Source organism: Oryctolagus cuniculus, chromosome 13, assembly GCF_964237555.1.
Source record: "Oryctolagus cuniculus chromosome 13, mOryCun1.1, whole genome shotgun sequence".
Taxonomy (NCBI): domain Eukaryota; kingdom Metazoa; phylum Chordata; class Mammalia; order Lagomorpha; family Leporidae; genus Oryctolagus; species Oryctolagus cuniculus.
The window spans coordinates 71,838,379-71,866,374 of NC_091444.1; the positions used below are offsets into that span (position 1 = coordinate 71,838,379).

Below are 27,996 nucleotides of genomic sequence, written 5' to 3' on the forward strand. Positions count from 1 at the left end.
ATGAGATGGTGGTGGTAAAGCTATGCTCCTCTGAAGACAGGTGTTGCATTTGCAGTCACTTTTGCAAAGCAGTCCCTCTTACAATAATGACTGTCTTTGAGCTTCCCCTTAGTGAGCATGCTGTTAGTAACCTTACACCCAGGTTTCCAGCAAACACCTTGCTTTGTCCACCAGATCTTTTCATGACCTGTGCTTGCAAGAGACAGCATGGTCTGGTAGAGCTGCGGCCATATGCCTCGAGGTTCCGGATGCATGAGGACTCACGGGGGAGTGCATGGGCCTGCTGGGAGGGAGCTGGTACCCAGCTGACACCTAGGATTTCCCTGCTGCTTCCATGTGTTGTTCTGAGCCGTCAGAACTGGGACAGTTCTGACGATTCACACCCTCGGTGAGCTTAATATGTCATCCTATGAGCTGCAGTAGTGGGCAGGGCTGAAGATTTAGATTTCTTTGGTGATCATTCCGATGGGAGCAATCATGTTCCTTCTGAGTCCTCCTACCTGGTGGCAGACGCCAGGATGGTAAGCCTGTGCCCCAAACACAGCAGAGTAGGAAGTTACTTGGCTTCATAGGCCAGGAACACTGGGTAGAAGCTGTATATAAACTCAGTTAACAGTTGGGTAACTCCAAATAACTTAATCGTTTTCTTTGTGTTTCAGCTTCATTGTGGGTAGAATGGGGCCATATGACATAAGCCTTGTGGAATTGCTGTGAAAATTAAAATATAGTCACAGAGCTCCCACATGGGAAATCAACAAAGAGGAGCAACTTTCTTGTGCTGTGGTGGCCTCCTGAGTCATGTTCCCTCCTCCCGAAAATGTGAACACCACGCCTAAATCCATGGTGAGGAGGCCAAGCTCCCGGAGAACTTAGTAACTGTGCCTTCTAATTCTAGTTGTGGCACTGAATTGCTAGGGGAGGTCAGAGAAGTTAATTTAATCTCTGGCACCTCAGTGTCCTCGGCGTAACAAGGTGAATGCTATCAATACATCACCTGAAATATTTTTAGAAGGGATAACAAATAAACAACCCCATAAAGCCTTTTACAAACACAGATGACTCACTTAGCCATGTTAACTGGGGACAGGAATCAAACAGATAAAAGAAATCCACCAATAATCCTGAAACCTCATTAGGTTAAACACCCTTTCTTGTCAAACCAAGACTGCAAACAAAGACTTAAACTGACTTACTGGAGTTCATCTTCTTCCCCTTCCTTTCTCTGTTCCCTGGTGGAAAAATTATGAGTGCTAAGCTCCCTGTTGGCTCTCAACCAAGTGGGGAGAGGGAAGCTGATGCCTGGAGAATCTAAAGTGGATCGTCAAACCTTGAGTGATCCAGATTTGTCTATACAAAGAACTCTAAAATAACTGAACCAAATAAAGTCATACATGTATAGATTTTTCCCCAAGAGGGCATGAATGGAGACAATACATGGAAGACAAAAAGCAGGTCTGTGAGACTGGACAACTCTGAGAACCATTCAGCCTAACCACTTCACTGTGAAGATGAAGGAAGGAATTTCCAGTGTTTTTAAGTGCTGGTGGAGGAGGGGATGGCAGCAGGAATATGTGTTTGAGGGCTGACAGGAAGTAACAACAGGAACAATAAAGAGTACAAAAGAGAACATTTGTCAACATGTCCCCTCTGTAAATTCCAGTGTGTACTGTTTATTGTTTATCCTTTCATCTCAATGACTTGTGGGCAGTAAAAGCTGTAATGATACGGTCCTGAAATATTGCTTTATTATCAAAGCAACTTTAACAGCTTATGCCATCGTACCAGTGAGAGTTCCTGAGCACCTGTGTACCCTGACAGTCTATGGATAAAACAAGCAGAGGGAAACACAAAGCTTCTTCCTGCTCTCCCTCCTCCTAAGCCATCAGGGTGCTTCCCTTATTAAACCAGACCACACCTGGCTGAGCAGTGGCGCTCTGAGAATCCCTCTGATCCTGATTGCAGGTGCCCCGGCTCAGTTATTCTTTATTTCTGAGTGGGTGGGGGAAGAACCTGGGGCTCTAGGAGACTTCTCTCCACACCCACCCACAGAATATGCATTTCTCGTGGCCTGAAGTTTCAGTCTATGAACTGTCCTGCCCACTTCAATTGGACACAGTCTCCGTAGCTATGCTCAGCTTACAGGTGAAAGATTCAAGTTTTCTCCAGCATGAAAAGGCTTTCAGCTGATGAATTCTCATGGCGCCTCATACTCCAGCAACAACTTCCCAGCTTTATTTCAAGCTCTCTTCCACCCCTTTCATTGGACTGACATAACCTCTTCTTCTGCAATTCCACCCAGATCTTTAATCCAATTCATTTCCCTCCAATTTTCTTTTGAAATCTTATCAACCTTTGGGGAGCTGAAGTCCATATAAATACACTTAATATTCCCAATTTAATCTTGCACTATAATACAGAAATGATTATTTCTAACATCTATTACTTCATTTTGCCATTGTGCCATCATACCATACCCTCATATGATATGACACATCAATATTCCTCAAACAATGGCAGGGGAATTTTGTAAATCTGACCAGGCAGAGTGCTAGGGCACTTACACACATTCTCTGCAAGCCTTCACAACAGTCCTACTAATTTGGTAAGTAGTTGAGACTATGCTGTTTAAAAGCAAAACAAAACTGCTGTCCAACTGAGTCTTACCGCCAAAAAAAAATGGTGACCATGTTTCCTGTTTCACCTTGCACTAGCATTTACAACTTTTCACCACCAGGAATCCTCATTAATTTTACCTCATAGCCTTCCTTGTACTGAGTAGGTGCTAAAAGTAACCAGTTTTTTTTTTTTTTAATTTTATTGTAGTTGATCAGAGCCATACATAAATAACTGCCTTTCAAAGTTACTGAACTGATACTCTGCCAGCAGAAAGCAGAACAATTCACTACTCAGGTGGCATGTAAAAACTTAATGGTGGATGAAACAGAACACTTTCAATGGCCTTTTAGGAAGTATTAAAATACACTTTTTTTATATTTGGAGACATCAAATAAAAACAGAAATGATAAAAAAAATACACTTTTCCAGATCCCTACAGATTGGGAAACAGTGGGTCAAGGGTTTCCCTCAATCCTTCAACTTTTTTCTTTCTAGTCTAAAGCAGTAATTTGGGAGCAATCCTGCCACACTTGGCTGAGCCCCACTTAGGGGTGGCTCTACACCTGGACCCTAACTCATAAATGGTGGGGCTCTTAGGGTGGGAAAGGGTTTCTGCAGCCCGCAGGGGACTCATCAGTGTTCATGTCCAAACTGTGGCACTCTCCTTCACAGTCATTAAAAAAAGTCATTTTAGGGGCCAGTGCTGTGGCGTTGCATGTAAAGCCACTACCTGCAGTGTCTGCATCCCATATGGGCACCAGTTTCAGTCCCAGCTGCTCCATTTCTGATCCAGCTCTCTGCTAATGTGCCTGGGAAAGCAGTGGAAGATGGCCCCAAGTACTTGGGCTCCTGCACCCATGTGTGAGACCTGGATCAGCTCCTGGCTCCTGGCTTTGGCGTAACCCAGTCCTGGCTGTTGCAGCCACTTGAGGAGTGAACCAGCAAACAGAAGATCTCTCTGACTCTCCCTTTCTCTAACTCAGCCTTTCAAATAAATAAATAAATCTTAAAAAAAAGTCATCTTAAAGAAAAACTGTTCACTTTTTATTTAGCTTTTATTTTTTCAGGATTTAAGAATCAAGTAAAAACAACACACACAGCAGAGGGATGGTTCCTTTTAGGCAGTCCTACAAAGATTTCAGTGCAGGTAAAAATTCTGCAAATGTAAACTGAAGAATGTATACCAAATGCATGTCCTGACTCACACACTGCACAGCAAACACATTTTATATGTTGGATTGCTACCTAAGAAGAGTTCACACCTAAAGAAAATATCAAATAGAAACAACATCCTACAAGGCACACTTCTTTGGGAGCTCATAAAAAAAGCTATACAGTCAGTGCCCACCCAGCTCTGTACTATTCTGTTAAGAAAGTAGAAGGCAGGGCTTATCATCATTAAATGGCAGTTCTAAAGCACCCTCTCTCATGCACTGTGAATCAGCCAGGATTCTGACTCAAAGCAAAAACAAATTTAAGAATTATACTGATGAACTGAGAAAGTTCATGAAGCCTAAAATTTAGAAGTTGACTAATGAAGTAATTAAGAGTAGTACAATCATAAGCTAAATAAAAGAGAAAATGTACCTTTAAGTTATATTGTTCTGCATTTTTTGACTCAAGTAATGTTTACATGTGTATGTGTGAATGTGCATAACTTAAAAATACACACATATGCATAAGATATAGAGATCCATGCACATGAAACAAATTATATCATTATATCACATATGAGTATATGCAATAATGAGTCATTTTGTGTTTCGGAACATTTGTAGTACTGGTGAACAGAATCTTTTTAATAAAACTTAACTGTAAATTTTTCATAAATAAAACTAGCTCATGTGGAAATTAAATATACAATGGCTTATTTATTAAACATTTATTTGGCTTAAGCAATGGTGACAAGCTTTATTTTCATTTATTTATTTTTGGTGATTTAGATACAATGGGCACGGCTGCTATGACTGTATTCCCTACTATTTAGATAGTGCCTGGTAAACAATAAAACTTCCGTAGTTATTGAATGAATCAATACTCTAGGTGTTCAATAAGATATACATTTTTGAGGCTTCAAACCTGTTCACACAGATGTTTTGGCTCTTTCTTCCATAATGATTTTAAAAAAGGGATCAAAGAAAAAACTTCATCTAAGTTGGCCTAGTTTGAAATTCATTCAAATGGGATGGGTTGGGGGAAAATTTTCAGGATATGAGGAGATGAATTTTGAGAAATTTTATGACAGAAATAATGATGATGATGACAATGATAAAATAATAATCATGGCTGTGAGAACAAAGGCATTAAATACATATTAATAATTAGTAGAACAGCTCAAAGAAAATGAGTACCTCAAAATATATTACAATGGGCAAATTGAATTTGGTCCCAGTGAGAGCCAAGCTGTTCTGCTGCACAGAATAATAAACCCTAGCATTCTACTGTTTAAGGACACAGGGGGATAATTCTATGGAGGGTTGAGTTAAAGCCCACCTGGGAGGAAAGTGCCTACCCACACAGGTAAATTATCTCTTCCAGGGCAAGCCTGGAATGGGTCCATCACTTCGTGTGGGTGAACATACTTGCCCCAAGAGACCATTTTATTTACAGCTCCTTCCTACTGGATCAGGCTCATTTGTTTTTAAATCTCAAATCTACGTGTAATCCTCGCTCACAATGCATGTGTTATTATAAAACACCTTTCAGTATGCAACCGCAGAAATGGAGTGCTCTAAACAAATGTTCTCTTAGGGCAGTAACTCCTTAATATAAACTGCATTTAATAAAATTGGTAGTAATTCTACAAAGAAAAGGGTAAGGCATATTCAGAGAAAATGTCTGGGAGAAATTTGCAATTAATATTTTACAAGACATTTAGATTCTGCAGATTCCTCCTTGCTGTTAAAATTTAAGAGCTTTTTCAAAACTGTATTCCTCTCTGTTATTACATCCTTAATTAAATTAATTTATACAGCAAATGCTCTAATGATACTGCTGTAGACTTTCAACCAAAAAGCCTTACTGTTAGAAACAATATGTATTAAGACCTTGAAAAAATGACAGAAAGCATAATGCTGTCACAGGCACAGGGATATTTGGTCTTGACATCTGATTATTGAAAAGGTCTTGGCAATTTTTCTGGGCCTGAATTAGTGTCTTTATTTTTTAGTTGAGCTAAGTTAGGTCAAGAAAGGAAAACAAAACGAATCTTGCAAGTTGTCTTTACAAGGATTTCACTCTGGGAAATCCAATGGTGGACAATATGACCTTTCTCTATATTAATACTACGGGTTAGGTTGTGCCTATCTGAAAGCTTAAACAAAGGAGCTACAGCTAAGCTCAATCTGTTACATCCAAGTGGAGGCAAATGAAATTTGTACAGGAACACAGAAGACACAACCATGGAAAAAGTTAACCCAAGGACGTTGCATTAAATCCAACGGCTCATCAAGTAGCCCAGCTGGAACAGGCATGGTCACAAAGTTCTTTTCAGGCTTTAAAAGCACTACTCAATAGGGATCTAAGGTGTATATCTGTGGAACTGTATTCTGTCAGGAATGGAAGAGCACCACAGGATAAACCAAGTAAATTAATTATCTGTCTACTGTCCATTCTTCTAGCTAGACCAGCTGGAGGTCCCATCAAGTTTAACTTCTGTTATTTCCTGCCAATACCTAATTTAGTGCCTGGAACATAGTAGGCACTCAGAAATCATTTGTGGTTTTTTAATCTCATGAAATGTCAGTAATTAATAAGGCACTATACTTTGAGATTTGATTTATTGCTTCAACATCAAGCAACCACATCTAGAAGACAACACGACCAAAACAAATGACCCTGATTCTCCACTCTTTGTTGAGCTGTTAAATTTGCTCCCTTTTTTTCTACTATTGTATTTCTAGTATTTATACTGAACTTTAAAAGATAAAAGATCCAATGATTTTTTTTTCAGTTACACAGTAAGAGGTAGGCTTGAGAAACATATTCAGCTACCTTGTGTAGCTCGGTGAGGCCTGCTCCTTCACCTGAATCCTACTGCCCTTCCCCATTTCCCAATACTCACTGCTACCACTACCACATAGAGTCTTTCAAATCTACGTGCAACATGACAAAGACAGTGCTTTTAATTCAAATCTAACAGCAAGCGCATTTGACTGCGTAATAGACAGTCCTATCAGAGTGTTCTTTGTTCCCCCAAGAAAGGAAGATGGGGCACAATGGGGAAAGCACATTCCTACATATTAATAATCAAGTTTGGTTACACAATAAAAGTTCCTTATTAAAAAAATCAACTGCAAAAGAAAATTACATAGCAAAAAACCCCAGAAGTATTTGATCTTGTCATAAATTGAGTTTTGGACACTTTAGAAAAAAGGCAGCAAGTGCCATTTTAATGGATTTTATCCGCAGGAAAATGATTACAACCAGAAAAGCTTTAAAGTGTCAGCTGGTGATGCATTTTTCTTTATCCCTTTTATTTTTATTCAGAAAGAAATTGAAGGCATATGGCAAAGTGCATCATTAATTTCTTATTAATTTCATAATATGAAGGCAACCAGTTAAAATAGTAGTGCTACAACTTTAAATTACTGAATTCACTTGGTATTTAATGAGAGATTTAGCACAGCAGGGTTTCTGTTAAATTAAGTTGTGCCTTCACATCACAGTGGGAAAACAGGTGTATATTGGTTTAGAATTATGGAAATGTTGACTAATTCCGAGGCTTGTAATCAAACAGCAAGGCACTCTGTAATATTTTTTTTTTCAAGAATATGCATTAATCTTTCATGCCTGGTCCCATTTCTTCTTGTCCACCAAAGGCTCACAGCTGAAAGGCAATCACTTTCCTGTTCTTCCTGTAGCTGTTGTGGTGATGTTTGTTAGATAAAGCTGTATAGAAGAGCAAGCTGTGGAACTCTGTACCGATTCACCACGTTTGATACGGCAAATGTGAGAAGTGTGTACACTGTAAAGTCAGATCTGACTTTAAATTTTTGTTTAACCTGCTTCAGGTAATTGGACGTATTAAAGTGAACTGGAAAACAGAAAACTAAAAACAACCCTCCAACTCCCAAATTACTGTCCCTAACAATTGGTCTCTAAAAATCACTTTCCTTATATTCTAAATGCAGAATTCTTAGAAAGAAAAGATAATGTGCATACATACATTTAAATTATGTAAGTATATTTAAATTGCATACAGATTTAGATGTATTTGAATACAGAAGATAATATTTGTTCACTATCGGATGGGTGAGAGTAACATATCCCAAACAGAAATATACCCACTAGTATTGCCTATAAATTTCACCATGCCCCATTCATCATATTAATTCTGGGTTTCTTGACAAATGAATATGGCATATTAGAGCTGTGCTTCCAGTAGAGAGGATGAGTACAAATGAACTAAGCTTTGACTTCATCTAAAATTACGCTATTTGGAGTCAAACTATACTACACCTTAAATGTACGTAATAATTCATCATCTCAAGTAATATTTTAAGCATATTCATGTGCAATTTTGTGTACTAATTACTACAAAGCATTTCTTTGTAAGAGAAGGAATACAGACTGGTTCTTGGGTTGATTAGGAGCCTAGGAAATGAAAATTATTTTATTGTTTTGTTGGCTGAGCCAGTAAATACTGTTAGTTGCTCCACTCAGTAATGGGACCCAATGTTGCAATCTTCAAAAATTTACATGGGAAAAATTCCACTTATATGGAGAATAAAGCTGAAATATCCCTTGTTTTTTAAGCAAAGCATTTAAACTTAATTTGATCACTAATAAAAATCACCTCATGGGCTGGCATTGTGGCATAGTGGGTAAAGCCGCCACTTGTGCCAACAGCATTCCATATGGGCACGAGATGGTGTCCTGGCTGCTCCACTTCTGATCCAGCTCCCTGTTAATGGCCTGGGAAAAGCAGGGGAAGATGGCTCAAGTTCTTGGGCCCCTGCCACTCACATGGCAGACATGGAAGAAACTTCTGGTTTCAGTCTGGCTCAGCTCTGGCTGTTGTAGCCATCCAGGTAGTAGTAAACCAGTGGATGGAAGGTCTCCTGTCTCCCTCTCTCTCTGACTTTCAAACAAATCAATCTGTTTTAAAAATGCAGGCTGCTTTAAAAAAAAAAAACCTATGCAGTTTCATGGAAAGTAGTTAAATTGGGAAGAAGCATTGTGGTACCACTTCCTTGTTTTTCTGAATGTTCTATTCTATGATTTGCTAAAATTAAAAGACAAAAACTAGAGGGCTATGATTTGAGACCAAAGTTCATAATTTATTACTTTTAGGTAAGAGGTTACTGTTTTGGAAACCTTTTGTTCAGTATCTTTCCACTACAAATATAAAAATTTTTGGAGGGGCTGGCCCTGTGGCACAGCAGGTAAAAGCCCCAACCTGCACCTCTGGCATCCCATATGGTGCCGGTTCACTTCCCATTCAGTTCCCTCCTCCTGTGCCTGGGAAAGCCTCAGAGGATGGCCTAAGTCCTAGGGCCCCCGTGCCCACATGGGAGACCCCGAAGAAGTCCTGGCTTCGGATTGGCTCAGCAGCAACTGGCTGTTGCAGTCATATGGGGAATGAACCGGCAGATGGAAGACCCCTCCTCCCTCTCTCTCAAATAAATAAAAATAAATCTTTAAAAATATTTTAATGGATCTAAAGTGTATTATACAAATACTATCTTTTCTTGGGTAACAAGTGATAAAATGCTTATATGTGCCTATCTGTTATTGTTAGTAAGCACACATATGTTTGTGTATTTGTACAGAGACAGACAAGAAACAGAGTTAAAATCATACCTTGAAAATACTAGGTGCATTGGTTATGTTATTCTTATCAAACCAAGTTTCAATTAAATTTGGACTGCCTACTACAGAACCTTCATATTATGTAAGCACATCATGCTAAATTAACTTATCACTGATATTTGTGTCAATGGGGGAAATATCCAAACAACATAGGGAAATGTATATAAACATGAAATATGTAAAAATGCCATAAAGTCCTCCAGAAATAATGTATTCTGATGAAGTTGCTATAGGCAGCATCAGTTCATTTCTAGGGAATTGTACTGATCATGAAATATTACTGGGAAGGAAATGGGAAAAAATATGATAAACTTTGTGTTTTCTGTTCTATGTCAACATGAAGCCACAAATTGGGCATTAAGACACTGACTTTGTTAACCACCACTGACTGTTTAGAAATCATTAGGAGGCTTGATATTACAGCTGTACAGGGCACATTTTTGTCCTTTCAAAAGAAAATATAAAGACTAAATCTGAAAAGAGGCTCCTGGTGAGTAAAAGCTTTTCCTTTTCCATTTGCTTCTCTTGTGTGTGTTGGGTTTTTTCCTTTTAAAATCTTAGCCCACCCAATACACTTTGGCAGCTGCTGCTACCCAGTGGGGTCACTCTGATTTTCTAACCAGGGGACGTGCTATTTGAGAGCTCTTCCCATCAGTGTTAATGCCAGCGCTTCTGTATGGGCCAGCCAGCTGGTTTGACTGCTGTAGGGAACAGAGGGGTCAGCACACACTCCTCAAAAGACCAAAGTCATTTTTGGCACTAAGAGCTCATAACTAGAACCTTCAGTTGAAAGGACCATTTTCAAGCAATAAAGTGATTTTGGTACAAAAGTAAACCGACTCACCCCAGGTAAAGTTTTAATATTGTGCAGTGCATTCTGGGCCTCAAGTGCAGCTTTTCTTGTATAAAATGTTACGAAACAACAACCTACAGAGAGAAATGAAAAGGTTTTAGAAATTTCTGTGAATGCTTTGCTTAGATATAATGGAGACTGCAGCGAACAAATAATCTACTTAAAAGGATGCATAATTTAAAAATAATAAAGCGTATGAGAACAGTAATAACAACATCTCAAGCTTTTACACAGTGCCTTTCATCCAAAATCATATTTATTAGCTTTACCCATGTTGGAAACCAATTCATAGCTCAGTGCACCAACTATTTGGATGGAGCTACTCATGAGTGAGGGTGGAATGTGGCAGTGGGGTGGGTGAGGTGAATACGACCTGTTTTTGGCTAGCACCTACCTAAAGAGACGTACTTCATCATGGTAACAACAGCATAAATTTACAGTAACTACGATTATCTGAAATACCTCTAGAACACGTCACACTTTTAAAACACGTTCTAAATTCAAAGGCTTTGACAACTGGATTATAAGCTTCTTAAAAGCTGGGGTAATGCCTTATTCTTTTTTATCTTCATCACAGTACATAATGCAAAGTTCTGTACATGTGACACTCAGTACTTGTCTGTGAAAATCAGAGACTGTATTCTAACCAGCTAGAATTTAAATGGGTGGTTACATGGCCAAAGAGATGTTAGTATAGTCTGGCCCATGTATTAAATATGGCTGTGGCACACCAACTGCTAACCTCTTGATTCCTCATTTCCAACAGCCAGGGAGTCCAAGCTGAAAGCCCCCCAAGAGAAGGCCAGGAGAGATCCTCTTTGCAACCAACCTCTTCCATCAAAGTAAATGGTGTTGAGACCTTAGACCATTCCTTCTGCATCCTGCAGGATGGCTAGCCCCTACTTCAACTTGCAGATGAAGACACTGGGTAACAACTTATTAATCAGCATATAGTTCTCTCAGCACAATGAGGCTTGGACAAAGGAGATGGACTTTAGAAATTTGAAGGAAAGAAAGATGGTACCTTTTTGTTAAGTGGAGAAAAAAAGTGGAGCAAGGCACTCATTAAGACTGTTTGTGTGTATATAGTCTAAACTTTGGTGGAGAAGACTCACAAAGCCAGACAGGGACAGGAAGAACTTAAGAGATATGCATCAAGCACAGAAAATAGCAGGAGAGAAATGTGCAGCTCTGACGCACCAGTACTGGTTCAGTAGGGAAATCATATAAATCAAGACAAAGTTCAGAACAAAATAACACAGTTGTGAAGGAGGGAACTAGCAAGGAAAGACATCGAAGACTTAGAATCACATATCAGCATTTCAATTTTTCAAAATAAAAACTCCTTCAAGAGAGAGGGGAAAATGATGTACAAAGCCATTCGCACAGCATTGTGAACTGCATCTAAGATTCCTCCTCCTTATCCTGAAACTTATCTTGGACTTAATTTCATCAAAATCCACCAAGATTAATGTTCACAACCTTTTGGAAAACCAAACTTCCATGCATCCAAGCATCAGAAATCCTTCTTTAACGAACCAGAGATGGAGAGACTGACCATTTTAAAATAGGCTCACACTTCAGCTAATTTGATTTCTTTGACCAAGTTTATTTGGCCGTGCTACTTGACAGTAGACTTTTTAATAACTAGTCAACTAGTGATTTCAGCTTCACTGTCACAGTGTAAACTCCAGAAGAGCCACAGGGGTTGCTTCAAATTAAGGAAGTCACGTCCCAACTCCCACTAAACTACTGTAGTCATTTTGAGAAGAAAAATATCAACCATGTTTCACCAGGTTTGGGACAGAAAGCAGAACAAGAAAAGCCATCTCAACACCTCCAACTAACAGACCCCAATTTAGTTCTCCTTTCCCTCTTCTGGTCTTAGCTTTGGGATAAGGAGCAAACGGCAAGTTTCAAATTTCAATCTTACTGAATAATCAAAGCTTCAGTAAGGAGGCACGATCTGATATTTTTAGGCAGGTGGTTCTGGAGGTGATACACTCCAGAAAAGAAGTTTTAGAGATGGATGAGTTTTTGGGGAAGTTTGAAAAGCAGGAGACTAAGAAAGAATAAATGTGGGAGATGAAAAACAAATGCCAGTTTGGCCATGTTCAAAGCCAAGAATGAAAAGTTTAGGTTGGCCTAAAGGAACAGAAGAATGACAGAGAGACTGAGAATAGAGAACAAATTACAATTAGACAAAAGCAACACAGAACAAAGATGGTATGAACTAAAGCAATCTTGTGTCCCTTTCATATTAGGTGAATTTGAAAAGCTCTGACCAACCCGCAGTGATCTCAGGAATAAAGGAAGCTCTCCCGCTATACCAACAAAATCCCTACCACTTGCTGCTGCCTGAGAGTCCACTAGGAAGGCATGGATCATTTTCTGTTAAGTATCAAGCTGCTGCCCCTGGGGGATGGAGACTTCTAACTATTCCTAGCTGTCTGTGCCTTAGTGTGAGGGTGACTACTTAAAGTGAGAGAGAGAGAGGGAGAGAGGGAGATAGGGAGAGGGAAGGAGAGGCAGGGAGAGGGAGGGAGAGGGAGAGAGCGAGGGAGGGGGAGGGGGAGGGAGGAGGGAAAGGGAGGGAGGGGGAGGGAGAGGGAGGTGGAGGGAGGGAGAAGGGGGAGAGGATGAAGAGAATCTTCCATCTGCAAGTTCACACCTCAAATAGTTACAACAGATGGGCTGGGACAGTGGCCTGGAACTCCATCAGGGTCTCCCACATAGGTAGCAGGAACTCAAGGACTTGAGCTGCCACCCACTGCTTCCCAGGTACATTAACAGGGAGCTGGATCTGAAGCAGAATAGCTGGGACTTAAAGCAGCACCCTGATATGGGATGTGAGCATCTCTAGTGGCTTAACTGCCTGGATTTCATCTTGAACGAGGTAGGTGGGGTCCCCCCCCTTTTTAATAAAGGGAACATTTGAAGCTGCTGAGCAGTATGGAAAGGCAGGTGAAAAGGGGAAAGGAATGGAGGGAGGTGACTCCAAATACAGAATAAGAACTGGGAAAATATCTAAAACATCCAACTCGAAAATGGAATTATCCTGAGGCCTAAAAACAAGTGGTTAGGCATTTCTTTGATAACTACAATTTATTTTCGGTTTGAATTGCTATAATTTGATAATGGATCCATAAAGTGATCCTTCCAGCTCACAAGACGGGGCTGTCTAAATAAGGACTGCACAGTGATTCGGAACGTGAGCTCCAACACGTAATAGTACCCCAGTTCCACCAGTTGCTAGCTAGGAGTCCTTGGGTAGGTGGCTTAATCCCCCAGAGACAGGCACATGGAAAGCACTGGATGTGTTGTAGGCTCCTGTTTTTTGTTATGACTTTTAATTATAAGTTATAGAGGAAGTACACATATGAAGGGGTACACCAAAGGAGTGGAGGTATGTCACAATGTTCCATTGTCATTTATTTCAAATGAAAATATTTTTACTCAAAATATTAAACTCTTAACAGTTTTAACCAGGGTCCACCCTGCCTGTGCAACCGGTAGGGTGAAATAAGGAATTTTGTTGTTATAGATCCCCTTCACACTATACACAGCTTTTATCTCATTTATCATACATCCATTTAAACAGATTCTTTAGAAATTATGCTAAAATAAACTCTTTTTTTTTATTTTTTACAGGCAGAGTGGACAGTGAGAGAGAGAGACAGAGAGAAAGGTCTTCCTTTTGCCATTGGTTCACCCTCCAATGGCCGCCGTGGCCGGCGCACCGCGCTGATCTGAAGCCAAAAGCCAGGTGCTTCTCCTGGTCTCCCATGTGGGTGCAGGGCCCAAGCACTTGGGCCATCCTCCACTGCCTTCCCGGGCCACAGCAGAGAGCTGGCCTGGAAGAGGGGCAACCGGGACAGAATCCGCCACCCTGACTGGGACTAGAACCCGGTGTGCCGGCGCCACAAGGCGGAAGATTAGCCTATTGAGCCACGGCACCGGCCCAATAAACTCTAATTTTAATGAACTTTAATAGAACATCCTATGCTGTGATGCTGGTGATGTACTTCCCTCATTTGCCCCTGACCTTTTAGGTGCCACACTTAGCAAATCAACTAGGAACCTTTGTGTGTATTTGGAAAAGATGTCCCATCTCCAGGTGGACACAACCCCTTGTCACAGCCCATGGATTTGTGTCCAGGGCTGCCCCTGTTCACAGCCTCAGCAGGCACTATCATGCAATGGACAACTTGTACAAATATGGAGTCAAGGGACAGACAGTGAGACAGGGATAATACTGAGAGTCTTCTCTGGCTTTCATAGTTTGGTTCCTGCATGACTTTGGGGAAAATGTCTTGCTTTCTCCGAATCTTAGTCACTTTAATTCTATCCCTTCTAAATCAGTGAATAAATACCAGATTTGCCTAAAATACCCCCGCCCCTTTTGTACTAGGTAGATAAACAGCCAAAGTGTTTGTTAGAACAGATAAGAAAGAACCAAACTTATTCTTTACTTTTATTCTGTTAAAAGTGTCTTAAACTTTATTTGGCATGCATAATGATTCCGTTAATAACAACCGTGTTTGGTTATCTTAAATGCTAAAGGATAAGTACAGCCCTCCAGATTTAAACAGTTATTTGAGATGCAGCAATTAGTGTTTCTCCACCATGGGACTTCAATTCATGTATTTCCAGAATAAGCAAGCATATATTTGAAAGATTGTTGTTTCTGTAAGTATACTCTCAGCTAGCAATCTTTTTATAATTCATCTTCACTTAATATACTGACTTAAACATTTTAGATTCATTGACTTGCACAGAATGTCTCAACAAAGAAGGCAGAAATGCCATTATTTGCCTTCATAAAGTAATTATTATGGCAAAAGGTTAGGGAACTACTATAGATCCCAGAAAGCCCATGAAGGTTCAACAAGCATGAAATGTTCTTTCTTGCTGGCCCTAACTGAACATACAGCTGTTAAGGGAACCACCTGTTTCTCAGATTTCCCCACGCCAGCTGTAACTCAGGTCTGAAATGTACTGGATTCATTTCCAGGTCAGCTGCAACACCAGATGGCTCGGCAATCAGATTCCAGAGACAGGCCTCCCTCCTTCTGCAGGTTCTGTTTCAAACATCAGTGTAAGGTGGGTGGTTAAACACCTACAAAACCCACAGATGCTCTGTGATGGTCAGTGGCTACAACACGTATCAGAGCAGCCAGTCCCTCAGGCCTCAGTATTCATTCCTACTACCCCCTTTCCCTGCTGCCTGTGTAGTACAGAGGAAGGCCCTGTTGATATCAAAGAAGATAAATGACTGGCCAAGGGACACTGGGGCTCAGCAGACACAGGTGCAGTGTCATAAGTAAGGAACTTGATTCCTGCCAGGTTCAGGAACCACGTTAGAAAGCAAAAATGACCTCACACACCCAGGTCATTCTCTGAAATCTCCCATTTCAACATGTTCAACAGTTCATTGTATTTTGAAGACTTTTAGATTTTGGAGACAAAAGTTATAATAATTCATCATTCATATGTCTATTGATCAACCCCTTCCCTACACTGCTCATCAGGACTTGAAGTTCACAGATGAGGTAAGTACAGTGGTAACACAAAAGGTAATTACAGGCCGGCGCCGCGGCTCACTAGGCTAATCCTCCGCCTAGCGGCGCCGGCACACCGGGTTCTAGTCCCGGTCGGGGCGCCGGATTCTGTCCCGGTTGCCCCTCTTCCAGGCCAGCCCTCTGCTGTGGCCAGGGAGTGCAGTGGAGGATGGCCCAGGTGCTTGGGCCCTGCACCCCATGGGAGACCAGGAAAAGCACCTGGCTCCTGGCTCCTGCCATCGGATCAGCGCGGTGCGCCGGCTGCAGCGCGCTGGCCGCGGCGGCCATTGGAGGGTGAACCAACGGCAAAGGAAGACCTTTCTCTCTGTCTCTCTCTCTCACTGTCCACTCTGCCTGTCAAAAAAAAAAAAAAAAAGGTAATTACAAAACCAAACCCAGTCTCAGGCACAGATTAGACAAAGTGCCTAACATTTCCACCTCTGGTGACCCTTTTTGTGGATCACGATAAGATTCTCATAATCTGTACATATGTTACAGGGGTAATATGTGAAATCTTGGCAGCCACTAACATGTCACAGTATTTAATTATGCTGTTCAACCACGACCATCTAGCAGAGTCTTGAGGAAGGGAACGTAAGAGAGATGGAGTATGGAAGACTGCTCCTGGGGTGACCTATAGATCTATGGATCTTCCTGTCTATGAGGCGGGCCCGGGTGAGGGCTGACAGCATCTTTGGGTAGTCAGGAAGCACTGGGCTTCAAGGTAAGGGTAGAAGTGCAGAACACTTACCTATTTCCAATTTCCAGTCTGCTTACCCCTTTTGTTTTACCTTCCCAGAGTACTGTCAGGGGGACTGGGTGCCTGCTGACACACAGATTTCCCGAAATTGGCAAGTTTAGCAGTATTTTTGCATATGTTCAGCTGGTAAAGCAATGTGTAATCAGTATTATAATTGTGAGATATGATTATACCATGATGTATCAGAAGTTTAGAGCAGCAATTCCCAGAGAGGCTGAGTGCTACATACTCCAAATAGGGTAGTTGGTATCTGACTCTTTTCACTAATAGTTCCTGCTATCATAAAAAGTTCCCTCAGATATTTTTCCCACATAATTGCTGGATAATTTCAGACACTGTTACAAAATTCTTGCTGTTTCCAAAGGTAAAGGCACAAACAAGAAAGGCCAATGGCCTATACACACACACACATACACACACACACACACACAAGCAGTGTAAAACTATAAAGAAAACACTCAACTTCACTGAAAGACTTTAATTTTAAACGATCAAGTAAGATTTATCCTCAAAGAAACCATCTGGGTTATCACAAATCTTTTCAAACCACAGCTGTTTTTCTGGAAAAATCTTTACTTGGAAACTCTGGGTAAGAATACTCCAAGGGGGAAAAAAAGTACTGCTTATGTAGAGACAGCTAGTTGGTATCAGAGCTTGCCCGAGTCAAACAGCAATTTACTAGCACTCGTCAACAAGGCGGGTAGCACAGACATGGCCATACAGTGATACCAAAGATCAGATTTTACAACTACTGTAACCGCTCTTAGGAAAACTGACACCATGCTCATTAAAGAAACTTCCTCTGAGGTTGCTAAACCTAATTGGGGAAGGAATAAACTAAGATCAGGTGCTCTGCAGCCACCATGTTGAAAAGGCAATTTTCTCCAAGCCGCGGAGAGGGTAAAATATGGCAGTTCCTAGTATGTATGCATGTATGTATGTATGATGTATGTATGTATGTATTATGCATGTATGTATTCTCCTGCTTTTGGAGAATTCAGGATTAGAGACAGGAGGTCAGTAACTTGCATGGTTCTCAGTTACTGAGTCACTCATCAGCTGCAGGGCAGAAATTGCAGGTGTATGTCAGTGGTCTATCCTTTCAATGAGCCAACCCCACAAAGGGCTAGTACCACTGAAACCATCCCAGTGACTCTCTTGTAACCTCCAGCCTGCACTGGGATGAATTCTCCCGCCTAAGTTGTCCTCATAAGTGACAAAGATAGCCTTTTTGGAATGTTCTAGCTCTAATTGCTATTTTTTTCCCTGATACTAGAATTTAGTAATATTTTAATATGGAAAATTGTGGAGCACTTTCTAGAATACAATCAACTAACTGTACAACTTGAGGAATGTGGAAAGAAGGTAACAAGTAATTTTCTACAATTCTGTGGCCAAGCAGGTAAGATAACATTATTTCAAGTTTGAAGCTTACTGTATTGTGCATAAGAACACTTGTCTCTCCTAAGTGAACTTTGTCTTAAAGAGACAGGTTTGTACATCTTCAAAACATGAAACCTGCTTTGTTTTCTAAATCTAAGCAATAAACATTTGAAACCAGCCACAGAATGATTATTGAAAGTTGAATCCTGGACTTTCCTACTTCATCGTCCTTTTTTTTCTTAAAAAGCAAAGTTATAGTCCTGCTAGACAAATTCAATTCAAGACATATTCGAATTCAGGACATCTACAAAGTCATCATGTTGTGAATCGAAAATTCCTTTACAGGCTGCCTTTGAATTCTAACGGGCTGACAGATCAAGGAACTAAGGGCCTGGAAGGCTAAATTAGTGAATCTGCTATGTATTTTTTTTTCCTCTTTCTGTGAATGAAGCTCTTCTGTATGCACATTTGCAAGCAAAGCAGGTGCCTACTTCACAAAAGCCGAATTTCAACTGGGTCTGTGGCTTGTTGTCAAGTCAGAAGCATGCAAGCTAGTTTAAGTCAAAAAAGGACCTACTCCTCATACTTGATTTGTTTTGTAATATATTTTCTCTTTCAATCTTAGCTAACATGTGGAGAACACTTTTTTATTTTAGAATCCAAAGGCTGCTGATGAAAAGGGTACTTTTTTCTCAAGCAACCCTCCTACACACAACGTTTTTTTTTTTGAATAGGCAGAGTGGACAGTGAGAGAGAGAGACAGAGAGAAAGGTCTTCCTTTTCCATTGGTTCACCCCACAATGGCTGCTGTGGCTGACGCGCTGCGGCCGGTGCACCGCGCTGATCCGAAGCCAGGAGCCAGGTGCTTCTCCTGGTCTCCCATGCGGGTGCAGGGCCCAAGCACTTGGGCCATCTTCCACTGCCCTCCCGGGCCACAGCAGAGAGCTGGCCTGGAAGAGGAGCAACCAGGACAGAATCTGGAGTCCCAACCGGTACTAGAACCCAGTGTGCTGGTGCCGCAGGTGGAGGATTAACTTAGTGAACCCCGGCGCCGGCCATACACACAACGCTTTCCACTACCAATCGTGGGCTTTGCCCCTGCCAGGACCCCCTACTTTCAGTTTCTATAAAGCAGCTAAAGGTTTAAAAACAAAACAAAACAAAACAAAACAAAACAAAAAAACATAAAAAATCCCCTGAATTAATTAAAAAACCCTTAGCTTTGACTTTTTTTTTTTAAAGTAGTTTTATGGTGGTCTAGAAGTTGATTGTACCCTCAACATCTTGAGACAAAAGACAATGTTAGAAAGTACAAAGATAAATCTTTGAAGCCAATTTGGTGCCCTAGAGAGTCATGGACGTATTCTTTTCTTCAGGCAGAAGTCTAACTGCCCAGAAAAAACATAACAAAGCAAAAATGGCAGAGCAACAAAACCAAATCTGATACCTTAACTACTGGTCTCCATAGTCCTGCATCTCCCATGTTTAGTCTTTTTCTTTTTTTAAAGATTTATTTCATTTATGTGAAAGTCAGAGATACACAGAGAGAGAAGGAGAGAAAGAGAGAAAGAGAGAGAGAGAGAGGTGTTTTCCATCCAGTGGTTCACTCCCTGATTGGCTGCAACGGCTGCACCGATCTGAAGCCAGGAGCCAGGAGCTTCTTTCTGGTCTTTCACGTGGGTGCAGGGGCCCAAGGACTTGGGCCATCTTCTACTGCTTTCACAGGCCACAGCAGAGAGCTGGATCAGAGGTGGAGTAGCCGGGACTCGAACCAGCACCCAAATGGGATGCCAGCACAACAGGTGGTAGCTTAACTTACTACACTACAGCACCGGTCCCCCATGTTTAGCCTTTCTAATTTGTCCTCAGGACAGTGACGGCTTGATTTCAAGGGGTATAAAATACAACTTAGAAAGATGCTGATTCAGGGCTGCCGCTGTGGTGTAGTAGGTAAAGCTGCCATCTGCAGTGCGGGCATCCCATATGCGTGCTGGTTCGAGTCCTGGCTGCTCCACTTTTTTTTTTTTTTTTTTTTTTTGACAGAGTGGATAGTGAGAGAGAGACTGAGAGAAAGGTCTTCCTTTTGCCGTTGGTTCACCCTTCAATGGCCGCCATGGGTGGCGCGCTGTGACCGGCGCACCGCGCTGATCCGAAGCCAAAAGCCAGGTGCTTCTCCTGGTCTCCCATGTGGGTGCAGGGCCCAAGCACTTGGGCCATCCTCCACTGCCTTCCCGGGCCACAGCAGAGAGCTGGCCTGGAAGAGGGGCAACTGGGAAAGAATGTGGCGCCCCAACTGGGACTAGAACCTGGTGTGCCGGCGCTGCTAGGTGGAGGACTAGCATATTGAGCCGCGGTGCCAGCCAAATAGTTTTTTTTTTGACAGGCAGAGTGGATAGTGAGAGAGAGAGACAGAGAGAAAGGTCTTCCTTTGCCGTTGGTTCACCCTCCAATGGCCGCCGCGGCCGGCGCACCACGCTGATTCGATGGCAGGAGCCAGGTACTTATCCTGGTCTCCCATGGGGTGCAGGGCCCAAGTTCTTGGGCCATCCTCCACTGCACTCCCTGGCCACAGCAGAGAGCTGGCCTTGCTCCACTTCTGATCTAGCTCTTTGCTATGGCCTGGGAAAGCAGTACAATATGGCTCAAGTCCTTGGGCCCCTGCACCCATGTGGGAGACCTGGAAGAAGTTCCTAGCTCGTGGCTTCAGATCAGCGCAGCTCCAGCCATTGCAGCCAATTGGGGAGTGAAGGAGCGGATGGAAGACTTTTCTTTCACTCTCTCTCTCTCTGTCTCTCCTTCTCTCTCTAAGTGACTTTCAAATAAATAAATAAATCTTTAAAAAAAAATAGATGCTGATTCCACAAGCTGTATTTAAAAGTTCTTTTGATGCTAAACCCACTTACATATTCCTCCTACAGTTTCTTCCTTGAGGCTCCTTTGATGTACTTAGATGTCAAAGCAATATGGCTACAATAAAATAAACTGAGAGGTATGAATGAGTGGCATGAAAAAAGTGGCAACTAAAGCAAAAATTAGTTGACTAAATTTCTGTCTGAAGACAAGAGGGCTTTGCTTTGTACCAGCCCCAAACCACAGGAAGTTAAGGTGGCACAGCTTTCTGATTGCTTCTGTGCCCTTTCTGTAGAATCAAAGAATTTTCCAATTAGTTAACTTTAGTTAACTGTACACCTGCCCAAACCTCCACCCCTGTACCATTTTATACATGAAGTTAGGAAACAGAAGTTCAGGCTGTCTCCAGTCACACACATAGCTTAGAGGCACAGCCATTCCAATAATTACTAGTTGATGTGCATCTTGGAAATCAATTTCTGTCCTCTCAGCATGGCTTGAACTACCCCTTAAAGAGTTCTGCCTTACTCCAAAAGACCCCAGAACTGCTTCAGACTTCTTTCGTGTTCACCTAACACTGTTTTTTTCTTTCTTTTTTTTTACAACTTCAACCTCTCTTGGTTTAAATGTTGCTTCAACAGTCACCTAAGACAAAACTCCTATTTTCTTATGTAAAAACAGGACTTCCACAGCTAGAACAGCAACTCCCCAACAGAAATGCCTCATCCTGTAGAAACCAACTTTTAATGAAAACATACCCAATTAGCTTAGTTTTATAGAGTTTTACATAATTGGCACCCTGATGTAGAAAGTGTTAGCATCTGTCCACTACCTAGGAAGCAAAGAGATGATGCTGCCATTCTGCTTTCAGAACTTGAATTATAGGGACACCACGGTTTGGATTACCAAATGCTACCCTAGGGGAATCCCCTGGGAAACTTTCACTGGCAGGGCAGATGTGCACATCCTTTTTTTTTTTTTTTTTAATATTTATTTTCATCTACTTGAAAAGCAGAGTGACAGAGAGAGACTGAGACACAGAGAGATATCAGAATCTTCTATTTGCTGGCTCAAACCCCAAATGTTTACAACAGCCAGGGTTGGGTCAGGCAGGAGCGAGCAGCCAGGAACTCCATTCAGGTCTCCCACATGGGTGGCACGGGCCCAAGCACTTCGGCCACCATCTGCTGCCTCTCAAGTGCATTAGCCAGAAGCTGGATTGAAATGAGATGTGAGACTTGATCACAGGCACTGACTGGAGATGCAGGTGTCCACAGTCTGCTGTGCCACAATGCTCACACCCTGCCCTTCTTTGGCTACCTGGGCCTGTAATCCTATGCCCCCCAAAAAGCCCTCAGGGGAACTACTCCTAGAGAGCAAATGAGAGCCAACTTTTAAGTCAGGAGGGAACAATGACCTCACTAGCGTTGGTGGCAAGGCCACATCTTCCTTCAGACTGGCCGCCTCACCAGCTACAACCACGTTTTTGTTAATTTGCTACAAGATCCAGGCTACTGCCAATCTCCTACAGCCCTAGAGACTTCCCTTGGGAGAGTCATCTTCTGTTATTCCCATGTCACTGTGAAAAGAGGTACAATTTCTGATTCTTCCAGGAAAATAGAGATTTTTTTTTTTGACCTAGATTAATCTACTGCATTTCTAAGCCTTTTGGGAAAGAAATTGTGGACTACTGTGTACTGCAACACTTCCTCACCTATTATTATGTAAATTTCCACTAAAGCATGACAGATGGAAAAGATATCACAGGCAAAATTGCAGGAATCTGCTTTTTCCCCTTCCTGGTTCTCTGAAACAAGCCACTTATGTTACGCCATTTCAAATGTCTAATAGCTGTAAAAGTATCTGAAGAATTTTAATGTCATCTTTTCTTCCCCCTGATGGGCCAATCATTATGTTGAACAGTTTCCTGAACTCTCACACTCTGCTCTAAGCATCAGCTGAAGGTGAGTTTATGGGTGAGGCACATGTTTGTCAAGATGCCAGAGGGGAAGAGTGTGAAGAATGAAGAGCTCTCTCCTTTGTTTCAGAAAGAGTCATTTGACCTTTGGAATAAAAGATAGTAAGCAATGGATTTGACTACATTTTCTATTTTTCAATTACTAATCTTAACAGTAGTAAAGAGGACCATATTTTTCTCTAAAGATAAAAAGAAAAAAAACAAAACAGTGAGGACGAATGTAGTAAGTAGTCAAGAAGGCCATCCTGGGCAGCATCCCTAAAAGGCAGGTGACTGGCCCAATTCACTGACCAGTGTCCCAAGAGCGCTCTTGTGAGGCAGAGGCTGGTAACTGGAGACTGCAACAATGCTCCTTCAGCCAGAGCTGAGGGGCCCGATTAGGCCTTAGGCAGAGAGAACCAAGATAACTTCACAGGGTATCAAGGAAGGCATCACAGGGTTAAATGTGGTATAAGGTAGTTCTGTCTTGAATCCAATTAAAAAGGATTTAGTTTCTAAAGTACTTAGGGACCTCATTAAAAGGAAGTTTCTAATATGAGGTTATTTCATAGTACAGATTCTCTTGAGGATAGGATGGCATTGTAATTAGGAGTCTAGTGACAATGAGAGCAGGTTAAAAACTGTATCTATTTTCTTATGATTCTCAACTCAGCATACTGGGCTTTTTGATGCTTTCAGGCCAGAACAACCTCTTAAGTCTCAACTTCATTGTCCTGCTTCAATGGTACATCAACTTGCATTTGTATAGACTAAGAATATAGGTTCCTTTTGTTAGGCTGAATAAAATACAGCTCAGCTCTGTACCTCAGCACTTATCAATAGTATTCTAACTTTTCATTGTATCTGAACGCTCAAAATGAATGCTTGCAATCCAAAGTCAAACATGTATTTTTTCTGGAATTGGAATGAGTAGTCATTATCTAACTCTCTCATCTTTACAGTCAGAGTGAAATGAAGAGGCAAACCATTTGGCGACAGAAACCATATGGATAGGCTAAAGTAAAAATCTGCATTTATTTTAAACATTTTGTAGTATATGACTCTGGAGAGCTAATGTTTATAGCCATTATAACTGCGTCTACCCTACGCCGACAATAACTAAGCCACCTTTCATGTAGATAAAGGAAGGAGGTATTTTTACACATTGCCTGGAACAGTGGAAATCATGTAAGAACTCATTTTTGGAACCAAGTATAAATTGTTCCCTGAGTTCTCACAGCAGAGACCATGATAGCTTTCAAAGTGATACTGGATATTTCTCTGCTGCTTCATTCATAATCTTTGCAGTGAGTCCAGCATAGTCATCTCTTTCTAGCATCTCAGACTGACAATCAGTTTGACAAATGACTTAACTTCTTCAAGCCTGTTTCTTATTTACAATATGTTAATTGTAACTTTATCATAGATTTATTATATTAAGAAAATGTACAACATCAACATAGCTTCCAGCATATAAATAAAATGGCTTAGTAGGGATGGGCATTTGGAGTGGAGGTTAAGGCAACACTTGATATGCCCACATGCCATATTGAAGTGCCTGGGTTTGAGTCCTATTTCCACTCCTCATTTCCATCTTGGGAAGTAGCAGGTAGCTCAAGTGGGAGACCTGGATGGAATCCCCAGATTCTGGCTCAGCTTGGGCTACTGCAGGCAATTAGGAGTGAACCAGCACATAAGAGAGTGCTGTCTTTTTTAAACAAAAATATTTTTTAAGTTTTATAAATGTGAAAGGTTGCTGTCCACCTTAGATTACTATTATGTTTCTCCATAACACTTTGAGACCAGATAGACCCTACACAGGCTCCCCTTTGAGGCAGGTCAGGGACAGCAGCATTACCTCAGTTTTATAGCAAATGAAACTGAGATAGATACAGAAAGGCAGCACAGACAGGCTGGCCACACAGTGAGCTGCTCCCCGTGGGTCTCTGGATGGGAGGGAGGACAAGGGAGCCTCTTTCTAAGTGATGACCATGAGCCCTTTAATAGGGTTTAGAATTGATTTTATTGTCTTGCTTTCTAAAGTAATTACTTGGAACTAGCCAAGTTCACCATTTGCATGGCCTTTGAATACTCTGAACATCCATTTACACAGCCTCTAAATAGTCAGTCAATTTTAATGGAATCATTTTGATGACTTTCCCATTCAGGGTACAACAAAATTTCCCCCAACTGTACATTTTATGGTATGCCCCTAAGAAACAAAAATTCCCTAAAACAGTTATTTGAAATAAAACCTGCTGCTATCTAATGAGTACATTCAGCTTTCAGTACTGTAAAAGGAGCTTAACCACACATTTGTCATTTCCCTTTGTTTTAGCAACAGTAGAAAAAGAAAAACAGCAATACCACTAGGCTTTGCATGAAGATGTGGCATCGTAAACATGAAGGGTCAGAAGAAAGAAGTCAGGTTGATGACTGGGACGCAACCACCAGGTCTGTCTGGCATCCCTGGACAAAGGGGTTCCTAGCAGCTGTATTTCGTTTTGAGAGGTCCCACTTCACAATGATAAGAACAGGCAAAGATGACTCATTGTCTGATAAACAGCTGCATCTCACTGTGGCTGCTTTATTCTCCTGTTACTTTAAGGATCCCTGAAACTCCTTCAGAGTAGATGCTGTGCCCCAGGCTTCTCTGTCCCCCCACCCACACCCAACCAGGCATAGCCTAGTGTCAGGCACTAAGATTCCCGTTAAATACTTTGTGATGTTCTATCCTCAGGGCATTTCCCTATGTGCTCACCACCCTACCACAATGCAGTTTTTAGACCTCCTGGTCTGCAAGGCTTTCTGACCTGGGCCATCAGCAGTAAAAACTGTCCATAAAACATCCTTCAGTCATTTTTTTAAGAAATGATGCCAGTAGTTACTAATTTCTGACCTCCATGTGTAGTGCGATGGTTAGGTAGGATAGACTTTGTCTGGGTCATTGAAAACAAAATATATGCAGAGCCAAGCCCAGAATCTGACACCAAAAATAACAGGTAAGGTGCTCTTTCCTTTCTTCTATTCTAACTTTTTGGGACATTCCGAGGACTTCCTCTGCATCTAGGGTGATCAAATAATTCATCACCCAAGTGAGGACGCTTCTGAAAGTGGAAGAGATAATGTTAACAAAGATTCTGGGACAACAGATGAAAACTCAAGTCATCGCAAGCAAACCTCACATCTGTCCTTTTTTCTCTTCCTCTTTCTTTTCCCTCTTTGAACTGCATCTTTTTGGTCTGAAGCTCAAGACTGACATTAAAATAAAAATTCCTCCAAACAAAAAACACTGTAATCTGTTTCTTTATTGGTTTACAACATAGAATAAATAAACCTATGACTACAGAGTCTATACAGTAAGAACATGGGTTCTGTGGCTTAAGGGACTATCAGGAAAGAAGGAAAATGACTAAAAAATGACACAGCTAGGGGAAAGTGATAAAATTTAGTCATATTGTGATTCCAAGTAAGACCTGGTCCTGATTTGACTGTCATCAACTTGAAATGCCGGACTAAGGAGCAAAAAGGGATCTTAGCAACAGTCTAGTCTAAGCACTAGTTTTCAGTTAAAGAAATGGTGGCACAAAAAAAGTAGTGTCTTGACAGAGTTAACTCTGGGTTACTGACAAAGCCTGGGCTGAATCCATTTAGGTAGCCCTACTCTTGCCAAAGGCTGTCCTGTTTCTTCATTGTTCTGACTCTCTAACCAGATAGATATTGAACACAGCCTTCCAGTTTTTCAAGGAAATGAATAAGTATAACAGATTATGGATACTAGAAAAACATAGTGCCGGTCCTTCTACTTTATGTCCTCAAGATGTAGCTGCGGACTTAAGAGCTCATTAATTTACAGGTTGAAAGACTACACATCTTCCTGGCCACAGAATCTGTCTGTAGAATATTTCTGAGGCAAAAGTGAAATATTTCCTTGATTTTAGGATTATAGAAACCTCCACATGCCGCACACTGATTAGCAGCCACTGGGTTTCATTCCAGAAAGATCTTAACATCTATCAACCTTTCCCACACTGTGTGCACACTGAAGTAGTATTTGATAGAGACACTTTCATTTTTCTCAATCATTGCTAATGACACTTATGCTTCTATTAAACCTTTAGAAAAAAGATATAAGAAATATCCCATGGGCTCCTGTTTCTTCCTCAGATGACTGGATGAAGATGGATTTCTAAGGCTTTTAGCCCTTTTGGACTTCAGGGCCACTGCTTATGTGGCTTTCAAACAAACACACATACAATTATGAAGATGGCGGCAGGAAGAAAAGCATGTGTAAAATACTCTGCAATGAGTTAAAAGCTCTAGGCAACAAAGATCATTTATACAGCAAAGCCTCTGCTGTACTCTACTGCTTCTAATTGTGCAGATAACAAATGATAATAATACTCCTTCAGAGTTAAAAGAGATTTTCTCCTACCACAAAGGATTTCACAGTTCTAAATTATATTCTCTAACAAGAAGATCAATAGCAGAGGCAATCCAAAACAGTGGATATTCCAAGTATCTTTTCAACAGATTCTGGAATACTTTTGATGTTAGAGGTAGAATTAATTTCCTGTATATAATTGTTTTCGGCTAATATTCATGTTGGTTTGAATTCCTTGGGCACATTCCAATTTGTCAAAAGGAACGTGGCCCACAAGACTGTTATGTAGCATGAAGTAGGCTGTCTAGGATTTAAATTTGCTGTGAAAAGCTTACCAAATAGATAATCCACACATTTTGTCATTTGTCCAGCATGTTCAGAAGGCTGTGTGGACAAGATTTCCATGCTTCATTTTTATGATGACACATAATTTTTGGTCATTGATAAATTATTCAACCACTGTTCCTCCAATATACTTTGACTTTTAATTTCCATGATGGGGTTTCTAAAGGGTTCAACATTATGACAGGAGGGAGAAAAAAAGTTAACATTTCATTACTAGTCAATCTTATACACTGACCTATGTGTTAAAGAGCTGTCATAAAGTGATATATTCCAAGTATCTGATCACCATATGTCAAAAATGACTGATAAACTTGGCCAACTAAATCAATCAATCAGCTAATTCAACAAAAATTCAAGTTGGAACAGTTATATTATTGCTACACAGTGGGGTCACAGTAGAATCCTGACTTACAATGAGGCATGTAGCCTAATTCTAAGACTGAAGATAAAACAACAGTGCCAGAAGTTAGGTTT

General features: G+C 41.2%; 1 protein-coding gene and 1 long non-coding RNA gene across 53 annotated transcripts in view; one reads left to right on the forward strand and one right to left on the reverse strand.

The window, feature by feature from the left end:
• The window catches only part of LOC103350898 (uncharacterized), a 140,934-nt gene extending 131,816 nt beyond the window's left edge, over positions 1 to 9,118 (forward strand). For all 3 annotated transcript variants that reach the window (XR_011381576.1, XR_011381578.1, XR_011381577.1), the window contains one exon: positions 1 to 9,118. This exon is cut by the window's left edge. This is a non-coding gene — a long non-coding RNA (uncharacterized lncRNA).
• CELF2 (CUGBP Elav-like family member 2) overlaps positions 1 to 27,996 on the reverse strand; it is a 931,997-nt gene that overhangs the window by 117,598 nt on the left and 786,403 nt on the right. For all 50 annotated transcript variants that reach the window (XM_051820872.2, XM_051820873.2, XM_070055758.1 and 47 more), the window contains one exon: positions 10,274 to 10,356. In XM_051820872.2, the coding sequence (XP_051676832.1) occupies positions 10,274 to 10,356 (83 nt within the window). The remainder of the gene's footprint in view (positions 1 to 10,273; positions 10,357 to 27,996) is intronic.